General features: G+C 56.2%; 1 protein-coding gene across 1 annotated transcript in view; it reads right to left on the bottom strand.

Annotated features, from left to right (window-relative positions):
* The window catches only part of LOC140907893 (uncharacterized), a 48,006-nt gene extending 31,797 nt beyond the window's left edge, over positions 1-16,209 (bottom strand). Inside the window, exon 1 of the mRNA XM_073334889.1 lies at positions 15,806-16,209. Within this exon, the coding sequence (XP_073190990.1) occupies positions 15,806-15,881 (76 nt within the window). The 5' untranslated portion in view covers positions 15,882-16,209. The remainder of the gene's footprint in view (positions 1-15,805) is intronic.
* Positions 16,210-17,018: the final 809 nt, after the last annotated feature.

The raw sequence follows: 17,018 nt of genomic DNA, 5'->3' as shown, positions 1-17,018 counted from the left end.
CCACTAGAGAAACAGTGAGCAACACACTTCCACTGAGCAAGAACTGGGACCAGCCACTCATTCCAGAGCCCATTCAACAGCCACAAATAGTGGCATCTGCCCAGCCGACCCCCACGGGGGAGAAAGGCAAGACTGCACAGCATAGCCCATTAACTAAAACCAGTTAACTCCCAGCACCCACCTCACCCCAGTGCTTTGGGATTACCTGTGACTGGCTGCAGCTGATTCACTCCTGAAGACATTGGGGAACCAAGCCCAGTACCCTTGGAAACTCAGAGAGCCTTTGCCTTCACCAGTCTGGAAGAAAAGAGCCCCCTCCAGCCAGAGCTGGGCTAAAGCAGTGAAGTCCCCCTCCCTCTAACAGGAAGGGTAGGGCCCCACAGTAGCCTCAGCACAGAATTGGGCTGTGGATCCCCTTTCTCTCTCTAAATCAATAGCCACTAAGAGGAGTCTATCATCCCCTAGAAACCTCCAGGGCCAGCCAGGACACCAGCTTTTATCAGGTAGGAGAAGGGGTGGAGCCTGAGGGCTGCAATGACTTCTGGGAGGCAGGGGGCATGGTTTAAAAATCCTGCCTTATATAAACCATGTTGGTAGCTTTAAGAGGGAAATTTTTGTATCCCTTCCTGCTGCTTTTAGGTCCTTTCAGGCCTGGCTATGCTGCCTTTCTCCCTCTTGCTAGGCTAGTTCTAGTGTTGTGGGATGTAACCACAGCTTATTGGGTTATTATTAAGGGGAAGAAGAGGGGGGCTGCGGGGGCACAGTGCAATGGAGGGAGGTGGCTAGCTGGTTTGGTGAGAGTCACCTTGCTTGGGGGAACTGGGCACCGGCACAGGCGTAGAAGGGAGTGAGGATGTTGAGTTACTGAGGGGAACAGATAAGTGGGAGCAGGCAATTGCCCTTTTCCCCAGGAGTTGAATCCTTGCTGTATTTCCTTCATGCATGGCTCCCCCAGCACGTGCCTTTTGGTCCGAGGTGGTTCCAGAGACATGCTCTGAGGAAGGAGAGCCAGGCTCCAGACCCCTGCAGAGGGCAATGGGGCTCCTCTAGCTCGGCCTCCCCAGGCAGTCTGAGCGGTGTGAGGGTGGGGTTGCTGGAGCCTGGCCCTGTTCCAACACTCAGCAAGCTTGGGCTGGGGGAGGTGGTGGATGGGCCACCAGCAGCAACACCTGAGAATGGCTTTGTTGCTACTCTCTCTCTCTGAGGCTGCACTGCACTGAGCCCCCAGCCCAGCCCAGCCCAGCGCAGGGTGGTGCCATGGCTAACCTGGTGGGTTTTTTGGGGCGGGGTCTTGAAATAAGGTTCTGACCACCTGTGGCACTGAAAATCCCATGAGACTCCTTGTAAGCATTGCTTCAGTGTCTTGCCTGAACTTAATGTAGGTAAAAAGAAAAGGAGGCCTTGTGGCACCTTAGAGACTAACCAATTTATTTGAGCATGAGCTTTTGTGAGCTACAGCTCACTCCATCCGATGTGATGAAGCTACAGCTCACAAAAGCTCGTGCTCAAATAAATTGGTTAGTCTCTAAGGTGCCACAAGGCCTCCTTTTCTTTTTGCGAATACAGACTAACACGGCTGTTACTCTGAAACCTGTCTTAATGTAGGTAATTCCATTCTCCCTTGTGAAGTCCCCGCTCCCCATTTCACCATTACATCATGTGGGCTGTTAGACAGCTGCCCTGTTCCACCCCAGAGGTGGCTGCATTTCAGTGATGACTGGACTAATCTTTCCCTATATAAAACCAATTAATGGTGAGGCTCTACCTACATAGCTAGCTATCCCTGTGAGGCTGAATTAAGCCTTATTTCTGGGGCCTGTTTAATTGATAAAGCGCTCTGAGATCCTTGGATGAAAGGCGCCATAGAAAAGCTAAGTCACATGGGTCACTTCCATAGAGTATTACAGTGCATGCTGCTGAACATCCCGTCCCCGGGGCTTGGAATGTGGTGACTCTTGCATTGCATCCTGGGAAGAGGTGTGTTGGGCACAAACCCCTGTCACACCTGGGAAGCGGAGCTGCGGGGTGAGTGCAGATCCATGGGAACAGCCAGAGACCTAACCTGGCAAGGAAGACTTTGGGCTGCCCCATTGCCAAGCCTGGCTCTTTAAGAGGTGGGCGTTGCCCAGAGCACTTGGGAGAGGGGGTACGGGTGTCCCCTCCAAACCAGAGAGAATGGACAGCTCTGGAACCGGCTCTGACAGGTAGGTTTCCCTGGGTCGCTGTGGTGAATCTGTCTTGTTCGCTCAGCAATGCTCCCTGAGGCCCAGGGGGTGTCCACGGGGGTGCCTGCTATAAACAGCCTGCTCAGGTTTTCGGAGCCATGCACTAGTAAATGCAGCCAGCGCTGTGATTATGGCTCAGATTCAACCCTGCTGTAGCTCCGTCTATGAGCCGAAGTCAGCGGTGGTGGAGGTGAGACAAAAAATGGGTGTGAGCAGCAAAGGGACCTCCCTTTGCACCCATCTGTGATGGGGTGGGTTTGCAAAAGAGTCGCAGCTCATGCCGACGGGTTTAGCCCGGAGCCTGCCCCTGCTTACCTTGGGCTGCAATTTGGCCCATTGCCGCATGAGCTTCCAGCTAAGTTCTGCCCACCTCCCCAAGCTGCTTGTCAGTGCAATAGGCTGAGCTAAGGGATCGGTGAATCTATACGCCTGGCCTCAAACTAGGCAAACAGGAGAAACAGCCCCTTTCCAACCAGCATCATCCACCTGGTTGGCTGAGGATTTTAACCTACAGCTGGGCCCAGTCCTAACCTCCCTTTGTCCTGGCAAGATTGGCCCCAGCTCAAGGCTTTACTTAAACTCTGGGTTATCTGATGCAGGTGGGAGAAGAATGAAGCTGTACCATCTTAGCCAATGACCTGGCTCTGTACTTATTGGAAAACCTACGGAGACACCCCTCACCTGCCTTTATCCTGGTTAGCTTTGTGCATTCAGAGCTCCGTCATGTCTTTCTAGCCAGTATTTGGGCTGATGTGTTTATGTCAACCTTAACAGTCGCAAGGGTCAGGTTTTCATCTGCCGTTCAGATTTCCCATACCAATGCCACAGATTTTACAGAGGGAACTAGTTAAAGGGCATCCTGCCAAGTTATTTTCTCTGTTCCAACTTGGGTAACTACATTCTGCCTCCCAAAATTCCCCTGTGGTTTTTATTGACTCAATTATTCTGACCGAAATTGTCATAGGACGTGGCTGCGTGTTGTCATTCAGCTACTGCCTTTCTCCTCAGAGGTGGCTGCCCTGCAGTGGGGACTGAAGTGACTCTTGAGCATAATTTCGATGGAGTTCCCTTGTGCTGAAAGATGTTGGCAGAAAAAATAATACCCAGCCCTTCTATAGCGCTTTTCATCTGTAGATCTCAAAGTGCTTTACAAAGGAAGGCAGTATCATTATCCCCATTATACAGATGGGGAAACCGAGGCACAGGGAGGGGACATGACCTGTCCAAGGTCACCCCGTAATGGGTCTTGGGAGCATGGCACATTTCAAAAAGCAAACTCCAGTTCTGTTCTACCTAGATTTTTTTGTACCGTTCCTATCGCTGAAATATCTGCTGGGGCTGTAGCCCAGGGTTCGCTTTGGATCAGGTGTATACAGCACTTTATGTCATATACATTGCTAGGCAAAACACAGGGGCTGGGGTGAAGGCAGTCAATATAGTGCAGGGACTTACAGGGAAAATATGAATGTAGTTTAAAGAAACACAAGCTGAAAACTGGCCTATTCAAAGTGAGGTTCACAATTTAAAAAAGAACATCTGTGAATGCAGGGTAAGGTACCCAAATCAACTTAACTCTGACCTCGTACCCCTGGCATCCTCCACGAGACGGAGAGATGTGCCTTTGACAAGCATGTCGGCTAACTGTCAGCCGCAGCACTGGTACGTACCTGGGCTGCTAAGGGTTTCTCAGAATCTGTTGCTATGGCATTGCGCCTGGTGATGCAACATTTCAAACCACCTGGCCTCTGGTTTCCACAGCAGCGTGTATGCAGCCTGAGCTATGGGGTATGGGGGGGCTTAAGAGGTTTTCAGCACTAGCAAGCCTGGCTGCTGGGGAAGGGGAAGGGTTACAATGGCTGCAATCTTTCCAGCCCAGGAATAAATACTAGGAAGGTGGCAGCGGGGATGGCCAGGCCTTGGCTTTGTATTTCCAGAACACCTTCCATTCACAGGTCTCACCATAGCAACTGTCGCCAGAGAACCGGAGCAGGTGACGCACGTTAGTTAGCTCAGCCTCTCGAACGCCGGTGAGGTCGGCCAGTATCATTATCCCCATTTTGCAGATGGGGAAACTGAGGCAGAGAGGGGTAGTGAGTTGCTCAAGGTCACCTAGTGAGTCAGTGGCAGAGTCAGGAATAGATTCCAAAGCTCTGGATTCCTCGTCCTTTTCTGTAACCACAAAACCCTGCTTCCTCTCACACACAAGAGGGGCCCTGCCAATCTCCTGCCTGGGGCTGTGCACAGGCTCCATCAGTGAATGGTAACGTCACCTCCCTGAATCACACCTGACCCCAGTGTAGCTAGATCCTGTCACAGCCCCAGTCACTGCGCTGCTGCCCTTCGTCGGGGGTCAGAATTAAATGCTGTTGTGCTCTAGCAATTCAAGGTATTAAGTGACAGCAGTGGGACTAGTCCTTGGGGATTGCTAGCTCCCAGCCACATGCTCATTTCCCAAGGCCGGGGAGTGGCCAGCCAAACCCCACCTCCTCTCCTGGTACTACAGGGCCGAACCAAGGGCTTCCCTGTCCTCCCTCTGGCCTCCTGGGGCAGGGCAGTCACCTTGACTTTGCCGTTAACCAAGCAGCCTGGAGCCTGTCACAGGATCCCAGCTGTGCAGGTCTATGCCAGAGCTGCTGCACTTGCTGCTGGGATCCTGTCTGCCCAGCCATGGCTGCCCACTCAGACACTCTATACCTTGCCCAGGAACCGAGGAATAAGCAGGAGCAGAGCTAGGCCAGATATGGCCGGCCTGGAGCCGGGCAGTGGGGCCTGAAGATCCCGAGCCTATTTCTGGGCGAAGCAGGGAAAATGGTGCCGGAAAATGGGGGCCTGTTCAGAGATGGGGGCTCTCCCAGCTGCTGGGGGTGAGACAATCAGGGCAGCAGATCCTAGCTCTGCTCTAGGAGTTATTTGGGGCCAGTTCTGTGGCCTGGGCTGTGCACGGGGTCAGACCACATGATCACAATGGTCCTTTCTGGCCTTGGAATCTAGGAAACCCTGGGGTCAGAGGCACAGAACAGGGGGTTATCTTCAGGCCCTAAAGCCATGGATGGCTTGGGGGGGGGCAGGGTTATGACATGAGGGGGCCCCTCTGGAGAACCCAAACTGGCTGGGCTAGGCAGGTGGGCTTGCCACAATCCCATGGGGCCCCAGAATGTAGAACCAAGTTGATCCTGCTTTTCTCTTCCCACAACTAGCTAGAGAACCGGGAACAAACGGGTCAGCCGAAACAAAGATGGGGCTGGTGCAGCGGCCCAGGAATATCCGTAATCCCAGCTTGCGCCACCCTGTTTATTTGTATTGCCAGTTCTCAAAGCGCTTTACAAAGGTGTCATGCTCCCCATTCGACAGATGGGGAAACTGAGGCAGAGAACGGGGAAGTGACTGGCAGTACTAAGGCTAGAGTTCATGTCGTAGTCCAGTGCATTACTCACTGCACCAGGTCTAAAACAAGCAATGAGCCAGCTAATCCACCACCCCGCCTGAGAGAAGACCATCTCTAGGGCTGAGCTAACCCATGCTCTGCTGCTGGGCCCAGTTCTATGAGCCACTCAAGGCAGCATCCTGCCCTGGGGACCAGCTGCCGTCAATTTAAGCAATTAGGTCTCAGCTAAATCTGGCCTGGCTGTCAGGGTTTTCCCCGTAGTGGCATTAGTGTGATCTAGCATGGAGCAGCCACTCGAAGAGCTGCCCAGCAGCCTGCCCAGCACAGAGCAGGGAGAGGCTGGGATGCGTTTGTAAGGCGTACAGCGCCGTGCACATTGCAGGAGTGTGCTCAGAGCAATGGCTGCAGCAGAGCAATGCCCAGTGGTGCCCTCCCCTTGCACTCGTAACCATGGCTCTGTGTCCTTGGGAATCCACCAGGCCAGCAGTTCGCTTTCTCCCCAAGGAAGGAGCCAGTAAATTAGCCCCCTCCGTAGCCAGACGCTCACCTGCTCTCAGGACCGGGGTCTCCCCCATCCATTCAGGGAGGAGGTGGATAATCCAAAGCAGGCAGGGCGGGAGGATTAATTAGCTAATGTTCCCAAAGCGCTTGGGAGACGTTACCTGCTAATTATTATTATCGAGGGCAGGCTGCTGGGTTCGCTTCCCCATGGCTTGGGGGGTTGTTCCTCAGCCATGTGGGGACTCGGGGATGTCGCTTTCTGCCCACACCTCAGTCAGGGAGCGCAAACCCCCTCTGTTCTGCCTGGACCTTGTGTTTCGCTGGCCAGTAAAATACCCTCTTCTGCTCTGCTCCAGAGGAAAAGAGGCTGCTAAAAGGATTAGGTTACAGTGCCCCTCCCCACAAGACAAGCTGCGAAGCCATATGGGCCCTGCTAGGTCAGTTGCCATGGGGAGCTGCCAGGCCGGAGGACACCTGAGCCTGGCTATGGACTGCGAAGGTTCACCCCTGACTGCCTCTGTCGTTCCTGTCTCGAGGTGGGCGTCGGGAAAAGGCTGGATGGGCCAAGGCAGCTGATTAGCCTCCGGGGCCCCATGTCAGCTGGCCCACGGGGATGGGGGGTCTGAGGACACGCAGCCGGGCTGGGGCTGCAGGATGAGGGCCAGGGGAAGGAGAGATGTTAGGGCTGATGGGGTGCGTTAGCTTGTACTGTTATGTCTGTTACATGGCAACCTCCGCGTGCACCCAAGGCCAAGGCCCCCATGGCGCTGGGCACAAATACACAGCGAGAGACATGCCCTGGCCCGCCAAGCCTACAGCCCAAATTGATTAGCTCTGCATGTCTCCCAGCCACCGTGCAGGGCAGCTGGCTGGGTGGAGACACACTGGTGCAAGGTGAGGCTCAGCAGTGAGGTGAGTGGCGGTGCAAGGGGCCAAGCCTGGAAAGCAGAGGGGGCTGCGGGTCAGAACTGAAGGGCATCAGCAGAGTTATATGGAGAAACTTTCCCACCCAACTTCTTATGCTGCTCCAGGCCTCTAAAGCAAAAGCAGATGGAGAGGAGAACTAGCTTATGCTGCTGTGAGCAAGCAGCGCAGCCAGGCTCCTTTGCACCCAACTAGCTCAGTGGGCGGCTAGCTCTGAGCCCTGCTAACCCAGCAGGACTCCCTGCCCCAAGCTAGCCGGCCACTGGGTCGCCCTATGCTCACCCCATCAGCAAGGCCATTCCTTTCCACTGCTGACATGGCCCCTGGGAAGATGGGGAGAGACAGGGCCAGGAGCAGTGGCAGAACCCTAAAAGTGGGGGGCCACAGGTGCCCAAACCATGGTCTCGCCCCCCTGCGCTGCCCCTCCCCCTGAGGCACTGCCCCCCATGCCGCTTCCCCCCAAGACCCCATTCCCATGCCACCTCTCTCCCCTAAGACCCCGCCCTCCACTTGCTCCTCTCCGCCCCCTCCTGCTGTGGCTCGCCCTTACAGCCAGTAAACAGCGTGAGGGCCTAGCCCTCCCACTTTTAAAAGTAATGGGGCCATGGCCCCCCTGTTCCAGCACCCCTGGGAAGGGCAGCCTGGATGTGACCCCCAGTTGCCTGTGTCCCAGCCTGGTGTCATAACCACACAGCTAGCTTGCCTTTGGACCCATCAGCCTGCTTTGTTAGAGGGATCACACCCTAGCCTGTCTGCAGCTGCTTATCTCATGAGTCGGTCTGCGGGTCAAATCCCCCTCTGGTGCAACTCTGCAGCCTTCAGTGGTGTAAAAGCTGGAGGAGCCTGGCCTTACTCCCATTCACCATCCCTGAGGCCCCCTGTGCAACTATAATCTGGGGTACCAGCATGACATCTTCTTGCTCCCTTCCCCTAGGGTGCGAGGGCTCTGTGGGACCAGTTGCCTTGACTTTAGGAACCAAGGGCCAGCAGCAGGGATGGAGGGTGTGGGGAGCCCCGTCAGGTTCACCAATGCGCTCAGCTTTTGAGGGGGCATGAACCCTGCAGACACTGGGGTAACCTGGCAGAGGGGCTGCTGTGGGGGGCTTGCCACCCCTGTCCTCCAGCCCAATGCAGGAGTTAACGCTGCTTGGAACTCTACTGACCTCACCAAAGGCTGTGTCCCCAGCTGGGTCACTGGGGCTCGAAGCTGGGGCCTCTGGATCTTAACGAGTGAGCCGCTGGTGCCTGAGCTCCAAGGCCCATCCTCTGTCTGCGAACCAGCCACCCACAGAGGAGGACAGAGCTCCTCGCGGAGTGAGTGGGGCGTACGGCTGCCCACTGCACTTATCAGCTTGCATAGCCGAAGCCTGGCTGGTAGGAGGGGAGCGTGCCCTCGTCCTAGACTCTGGGCCCATCCACAACTGGCTCAGCCCCTCTGCTGGGCCGGGAGAGGTTTCCAGGGAACCAGGGCGGCATGCTCGGGAGGTGCGGCTCCTGCCTGTGCTCCCCACCCAGCTCCTGCCGGGTTTGGGTTCCCTTCACTCGAGTTGCTGGGGGGAACAACCAGGCCCATCCCAGACGGCGCCCTGCAGAATCAGTGCAGCGATGGCAGACCCAGCTGGGCTCAGGGCTGGCTCCTCATTAAAGGGACTGCCCATCTCTCTCCTCTGGGCTGCTCGCCACTTTCCTGTGCCGGGGCATAGATCTGGTGATCTCCTCCCACACTCCATGGCCCCTCTCCCCAGCCTCCATCCTGCGCCCCACATTCCCCGGTGCCCTCTCTGTCTCCCGTCTCCTCGCCGCACTCCCCTGCCTCTCAGTTGTCTTTCTTCAGTGCCCCCATTTCCCTCACTCAGTTCCTGCACCTCCACATTGCTGTGGCCCCTCACTGCCTCCTGCTTCCCACACAAGGCCATGGGCAGTGGCCATCTCCTCTGAGGGCAGCTTGGCTTTCTGCCCACTGAGGACAAGAGGAGATGGCAGCCATCTTTACATGGGGGGAGGGGGAGAGGAAAGAATGGTGGCCATCTTGGCTGAGGGCAATATGTGGCAGCCCAGAACAGTGGGAAATGAAGGCCATTTTTAATAAGGGCAAAACCATGACCGGGAAAGGCCTCAACCTGGCTTTACATTGTGAGCTGCTTTAGAAAAACCTCCCTATTTGACTGAGCCCTTGTGATACCCCCAAACCGGCCCCTTTGCTGGCAGAGAGGCCACGGACTGGCTGGGCCATGGAGACTGAACCCCACTCTCCCTGGAGACGAGCCCCTGGATTGAGACCCCTTGAGCAGGGGCGGCGTGTGGGGGAAGCGAGCCCGGCTGCTGTCTCTGGGGCTAATGAGAGCTCCAGGCCAGGCAGCCAGGCACCTCCACCCACCCTGAATTCACCCCCCGGGGATGTTAGGGAAAAAGGGAGGGTATCTCGAAAAGAGGCCAAGGCTCAGCGGAGCCCGGGCCCCCTTCAAGCTGCCCCCAGTTGCAAAGCGAAAAGTCTGGAGCGGAACAGAAGAAGAGCTGCTCCTTCAGCCTTTTCCCATCTCCTGGCTGCTCGCCGGGGAAGACGCGGTGAAACCCAGCTGTGGACTAGCCGGGGGGCTGCCAGTCAGACACCGCTGCATTGGCCGAGCGGGTGGGAAGCCCAGGTAGGTTCGTTACTGATCTGAGCTCTTTGGAAGACGCCGAGGCGATATTTCCAATGCCTGGCTCCCGGGCTAGGGGACAAGAATCCCACAGTAAGCTTTTGGGGAAGGCGGAGGAGATTCCCCCCCCCCCCCCAAAATTGCCCCTCCCCTCAGCACTTCCCCTGCCCTTCCCATCTGCGGTGGAAAGCAGCCCCTGACTAATGAATGCGCCTTGCTCTGGGCAGAACTGGAGCACTCTCTCCTTGCTCCCGCCCAGCCGTTCCCCTGCTGCATAGGCACCGCCGGGCCTGCTCGGGATCCTCTCCCTGCCGCTGGCAGCCAGGAGCAACGGGCCTGCGCTACAAATTGGGGGCCAGCTCTGAATTCCCCCAAGGGGGGCTCCGATCCAGAGGCCTGCTTTGTGCCATCCCTAGCACCATCTGGGGCGTAAATGAGGATTCGCCCAGCGCAAGGCCGGGCGGAAAGCGACTCCCTCCCAGGAGAGCGCGCAGGAGACGCAAATCCTGGGAGGACGCACTCGCGCCTTCGCCCCTCTGGCCGAGAGAGAGGTGGGTGTTCCCGCTGGGTGTCAGCGTACCAGTGCCCTCTCTCCTAGCTGGAGAGGCAGGCTCACTCGCGGGCCAGTGAGCAGGCAGCCCTCCCGCGAGCTCACCTGCAGCCCCACCCAACAGCTGTGGCTGGTGGGTGCTGAGCACCCACTATTTTTTTTCTGGAGCCCCAGAGCACTCACGGAGTCGGTGCCTATGCCTGTGGGTCTGGAGCAGAAGGTCCTGAGTTCTGCTCCTGATCACGGCCATAAACTCTTCTCCAGCCATGGAATGGTTACTAGATCTTTCAGCTGAGACCTTACAACCACGATCCCCATGCTATGTTTGGTCATTGCCAAGCCCTCAAGGCCTGTCACAACACAACAGGGATTTGACGTCCTTCTATAAATATTGTGGATCCTACTTCAGCCATCAGAGGGCCTGGAAGCTGGGCTTGTCAAGGCTGAACAGGTGAGCGGCTACTGCCTGAGCAAAGGAAGTAATTCCCTGTCCGGTTAGCTCCCTCTCTAGTCTCCCACGTCCTGTTGGAATGGTGTCCTCCACCTTAGAGATGGCTGCATCTCAGTGGGGAGTGAAACGATTGCAGCCTATTGTATATGCAATATGTGGGAAAGAAGAGCGATACGTGTATCTATTTTGAGTGCCCCAGGACCTTCGAGCATCCTCCGCCAAGGGGAAAACAACCAACAATATCACAGAAGATTTTAGAGGCCATTTGTTTTGCAAATTCTTCCGTGGATTTTTGTCCAACTTATCGACAACCTTAACCATGCTGATTTTAGAGGCAGGCCACCACTGGGGGTTGAAATGGGATCCTGCTGCAAAGCTAGGGACCATGGGTTGCTTGCTAAAGAACTGAGCTCTCCGGCTGAGAGATAAAACAGCCTCACATTCTGTGTAGCTCTGGCACACTCAGGCCAGTGGGTTATGCTTTATTCTTGGGCAAACTCGGGGTTTTTTACCTATGAGGCTGGAAAGGGGATGGGACAAAGATCACTCCTGGTTTGAGATCATTTAACATAGAACACAGCTGTTGGGGTTTAACAACATTTCCCCCTTCAGTGGCATCTTGGCATGCATTAAGGTTTGGGGATGGGGTCTTTAAATCAAGAGTGGGTATCTTTAAAAGACACGCTCTAATTCAACCCCAAGGGATTGGGCTCGATGCAGGAGTGACACGGTGAAGGTCTGTGGCCTGTGGGATACAGAAAATCAGGCTAGATTATCAGAATCAGCCCCGCTGGCCTTAAAATCTGTGACTCTATGCAATGGCCCCTCTTTGTCTATGCAGCACCAGCCATATCGCCTGATGTTGGAGTCAGCACTGCTCTGGGATGGGGCTTGTGATTTTAGTTAGTTGCTTTTGTTGCAAATCCAGCAAAGAAAACACTTTTTTTTTTTTTAAGGATCCACAAAAAATACAAGCTATTATGTTGCTGGTTGTTTAAAATGATGATTGTTTTTCAGCAGAAAAAGTGGCAGGTTTGTTTTTTCTCTTTTAAAGAGGCACTGTCAGGTTAAAACTCCGGGCCCTGCAAACCCTTTCTCTTGCAAGTAATCCTTATGTGCGTGGCCCTGCTGAGGCCAGGGCGGTATTTGCGTGGGTATTAATCTGGTGAGAAAAGGTTGCAGCATTGGGCTCCACATAGTTAAAAGCCCATTTCCTTATCTATGTTGCAAATAACATGAGATTGTTGAAGCAAAAAGGAATTTCTCCCAGCTGGGACAATGAAACTAGGCTAGTCAGTTTCATGTTTGTTTCTTGTCAGTTTCACATCCAGGCTCTGGTGCCTTGTCCCAGTTAAGAGGAGGTTTGTTATGTTATTATAGCTCTTCCCTTTATCACTTTGTTACAAATCAGGATCTTTCTCCAGCTCGGAAACTGTCCCCAGATCTACACTGTGAGCCTAGGCAAACCTGACAACGTCCCCTTCAACTAGATGTATCAAATCCAGCGAACCCCCCTCACATACCTCTGGTTAGAATCATTTAGAGCAGGACAAGTGGGGCCTAAAATCTCCAGAGTCCTTTTCAGGATGTATTTCAAATTAACCCCTTCAGTGCTGAACAACGCTCTTGCACACATTCATCGACACACGTTACTGATGAACTCACTAAGGGCCTGATCCAAAGCCCACTGAAGTCTAAGCCAGCCTTTCTGTTGATTTCATTGGGTTTTGGCTCAGGGCTTAAACCCTTGCAGGCCCTGTCTGTGACCAATACACAGAGCCAGGCTGCCCCCACAGTACACTGGGGAACGGTTTCCAGGAGAGGAAAAGGACACTGCCTCAGTTCTAAGCTAGCTTACTTCAAGGCCTAGTGGGGATTTAAAGCCTGAAGTCCTCTGGTCCACCTGACGGGCCCTCTCTACCTTATGTTCCACCATGGCAGGTGTGAGGGGACGTAGAAGCTGCTGTCCCAGAGGATGGGAGATGGGGCTTCTCAGTCCAGAGCCCCTGGCTTTTTAATGTTCTCTTCTCTTAGCTGCTTTTGTTGCAAGACGGCTGCTTGCCTTTCTCGCCAGGAGCGGGTTTCCTCCATCTCTCTCTCCCGCCCCGTGCCCACCCTGGCAATAATTGGGCTGTCAGGCTTTTTTCAGTGGTGGGTTTGTAGACATTTTAAATGCTGTGTCAGATACCCAGATAACCCAGACAACTGAAATAAACACACAGGTGCCTCCAAACCATCCCCTGCCGATGCACACACGCACACACTCCTCCCCGGCAAGAACACACACACACACACAGAGATCTGTGCACACCTACCACACCGGCAGAGACAAACACACACATACGCATCAGACAGGCAGAGACAAACACACACACACACAGATCTATACATACCCATCAGACAGGCAGAGAGACACACACACACCACACACACACAGAGGTGTACACACCCACCATACACACACACACACTTCTATACACACCCACCACAAGGGCAGAGAAATACATGCACACACAGATCTATACACACCGACCACACAACCAGAGACAAACACACACACACACACACAGAGATCTGTGTACACACCCACCACAAGGGCAGAGAAACAGGCACACACAGATACATGCACATCTGTACACACTCACTACACAGCAGGAGACGTACCTGGAGCTCCTCGGGGCAGGGATCATATGTCCCTTTGTGTTCCACACAGTGCTGTACACACCAAACACACAATACGTAGCCTCAGGCCAGAGCCCCTGCTTTCACCAGTAGATGACACTCCCCTGAGCCATCCCATCAGGGAGCGGTGAGCACAGCTCCACACAGAAACATACAAAGCTATGCCCAGTGGTTTGACCTTTGCCTGCCTGCTAATGGGGAAAAATCCCCCCTCACGTACAGCGGGTATGTAGCCCTTACGGTACTGGACAGGCCGATCTGGTGGGTCCCGACCTCCCTGTCACTGGATGAGTTGTCCTGGCAGCCCAGACACGGCTGGGACATGCGTGTGTGTGTGCGCCATTCAGGGCAAGGCCCAGAGCAAACACATCATGGTGTTGGGTCCCCGGAGGAAGGGGAGGGAGCTGCCAGGTCCAGGTACAACTGCACTGCTCAGGCATCCGGGGCTGCCCCTGCCCAGCCCTGCTCAGCGAGGACGTTGGAGGGGGGTGAGGAAACGCCCCCCCAGGCCCACATACAGGGCAGGAGAGAGATCCGGTGCCGATGGCCTTTCCAAGGAGACCAGAGAGAGCTGAGGAGCAGGCGCTGCTGGAGACTCTTATCCGAGCCTCTGACAAGAGGCGACGTGTCTGGGAAGGGAATCCCCTTGTGTCAGCTCTGCATGGGGCTGTGGCTTCAGGAGGCCCCTGGCACAGTTTTGTAGCACCTCTCCCCTGTCCTCAGCTCTGTCACGCAGCCCCGGACCATCCCCTCCCCACCCGCTTCTGGCCCCTTGCTGCTCTAGGATGTGGGCCAGGCCTGGCAGCGGTGACCTGTGTGCTTTGCGTGAGTGAGAGCTCAGTGGCTGCAGGTCCATGATGGGGCGGGTACTGTTAGCACCGGGATCAGGGCAGGGAAAGGCGTAGGGAGGGATCACAGTGCACAGCTTGTCCCAGGGCCACAACTGCCCTGTCACGAGGGAGCGTGGTCTAGCGGTTCAAGCCCTGGCCTCAGACTAAGCCAGAGCTCCTGGGTTCTTGTCCTGTCCCTTTTCACTGACTGTGGGCATGTCACTGCACTGCCTGGTGCCTCAGTTTTCCCATCTATAAAATGGGGCTAGTGATCTTGACTGAGCACCCAGGATGGAGCTGGGTGCCTGGGTCCACTACAGGGTTCTGAGATCAGTGGGTGGAAGGTGCCCTGGAAATACCAGCTGAGTCAGCGGGGCTGGGAATGACTTTCAGGCTCACTGGACTGAGAAGGGCTCAGACAGGAAAACCCACTGACTGACCCCATTCAGCGGCTGTCATGAATGCTTGGACGCAGCAGGAAGCTGGGCCTGGGCGCTAGTGAACAAGATGGGAATGGGTGGGAAGGGCAAGAGGGAACCCGGGGGTCTGGCATATTCCTTTGGTGTAGTCCAAGGGCCGGACACTGGCTCCTGGGAAGCATCTGACGGAGGCTGAATTTCCCCCCCCTCCCCTGCAGGATATGGAAAAGCCCTCCAGCCCCACCCCATGTTCCCTTCAAATACTGACCTCAGGCCTACACTGTGCTGGGGAGGCAGGGGAGTGTAGTGGGCAGGTGCTGGCCTGGGAGTCAGACGAGACCCAGCCCTGTCGCCGACCAGACTTTGCCATCTCCCTGTGCCTCAGTTTCCCTCTTTGCACAATGAGGATAGGCATACCGAGGGCCTGGAGATCTAAGGAGGGAGCATGGGTGCGGAGGGCTGCCCTGTGAGACATCTGCCCCCATGTTCTCAGCCCAGCAGGAAGGTCAGTGCAGCCGACAGCTCGGCCGTGCTTGGGTCGAGAGGGGGGAGCATCACGTCAAACAGCTGAGCAGTGTGTTCTGCTCTAAGTTCACAGGGTGCTTTGGGTCCCTGGTGAGCTCCCCCAGCAGACGGGGAAGGGGCTGGGCCCATATTGTCACCCGTGTCCCCAGAAAGGACGTGTATGACAGCCACCTCCCCTGCCTCATAACTGGGCTCAGCAGAGACCCCCAGAACACAAACTCTGCTGGCCCCCCATCCCCAAGCTGGCTGCTAATGTCGGTGTTAAGGCCCCAGGTCCCCGCCACATTAAAGCCCCTCTGATCTCCCCCAAGACAAACACAAGCCCCTCTGTTATCATCCTGCTAGGTAGGTTCTCTCCTCTGCCACTCTCCAGTTTGCTCACTGCCTTCTCCCAGCTCCTCACTGCTGGGTTACAGCCCCACATCATCTTCCCCCCTCCACCCAGCCCCTTCTCCTCCGCCCTTTCTACACCCAAACCGTCCTCCCTCCCTCCCACCCCCCTTTTCTCTTGGCCATTCTGTCTGCTCCGGGTATTAAGGGTGGGAAGCTGCTTCCACACCCAGGTCAGGGACCCCCCGGCCCCCAGACCTCTTGGCTGTTCCCCAATGGGGCGCGCGTTCACTTCGCCAACTCCCGGCACCAGGAGAGATGCCTGGGCTTCCCTCCGCACTCACCTGCCTCTGCCGGGCGCAGGCCGCCGGGGTCCGTCTGCAGCAGAGCCCCTTCAGCCTTGGCGGATTCTCCAGGCATGATCTGTCATCCAGAGGGAAGGCCCCGTGCGCGTCTCCGGCTGCAGCCAGCGCTCTCGCTCTCCGGGCCAGGCAGGAATCCCACGGCTAGTCAGCGAGGACAGTGCGTCGGTCGCTCGGCAGCCCAGAATGGGCTCTGTGACCTGCCCCCCTCCTCCCCCCCCAGCCCCAAGATGTGGCTGGAGGCTGCGCTGTAGCGGTCCTCGAGAGCCAGTGCATTAGTGCAGCGCGAGAGGGGGGGGACGGGGCTGCTGCTGCTCGAAGAGCCCTGTCATGCTGGATGATGTCAGCAGGATTTTTTCTCTCTCTTCCCCTCTCCTCTCTGTAGAGAGGCAGGGTGTGTGCCAGGCACTGCAGAGCCGGGCGGGGGGAAGGAGGGAGAGACGGAGGAGAAAGCGACTGAGCGCGCTGGCTGCACCGTGCAGAGCCGCGGCCTCCCTCCAGGGTAATTGCATCAGCCGGGGCCACAGCAGCTCCCTGACGCTGCCCCCTCCTCGGAGCGCAGGAGGGCTCGGTGGCCGGCTGGGGCCCGGTGGCTGCCCTAGGTCTGGGCACGTGGCCTGGCGGAGGCGAGAGGGCTGTGCGGCAAGGAGCCGTGGAAAGGTGACGCGCCAGCCCCGAGGCTCACACCTGCGTGGGCCCGCGCTGGCCACCCCGTCACACCGCTGGGGACACGCTCAGACACACGCACGCAGTCACAGGGCCACGGGCCTAGGCCCACTCCAGGAGAAGGGCAATGGCGGACCAAGTGCGGGAGGTTCCTCCAGCAAGGCCTGGAGCAGTAGCCCTATTCCCTGGGGCACTCCAAGGGGGCCTGGCCATTACAAACGCCAGGCCGGTGGTAGCAGCAGAGAGGCCCTCCCTGGGGCCAATCATCCTGCCGGGGTCCCATCCTCTGTGAAACTCCTCCCATTGCTGACCCCTCTATATACTGCGGGGAATGGAGTGGGAATCCCTGCCTGGCTCCAGGGTTAGCTAATGTTGTGGGGAGGGGCGTTGGCTGTGTACAGGCCTGGGCATCACCAACACCCACGTTCTGACCCTGGGTATTGCACTATGCGACACTGGGGAAGTTGGGGACCACCATGCCTCAGTTTCCCCATCCATGTGATGGGAATAATAACACCGGCTTATTTAA

Source organism: Lepidochelys kempii, chromosome 2, assembly GCF_965140265.1.
Source record: "Lepidochelys kempii isolate rLepKem1 chromosome 2, rLepKem1.hap2, whole genome shotgun sequence".
Classification (NCBI taxonomy): domain Eukaryota; kingdom Metazoa; phylum Chordata; order Testudines; family Cheloniidae; genus Lepidochelys; species Lepidochelys kempii.
This window is presented reverse-complemented; position numbering and strand designations above follow the sequence as displayed.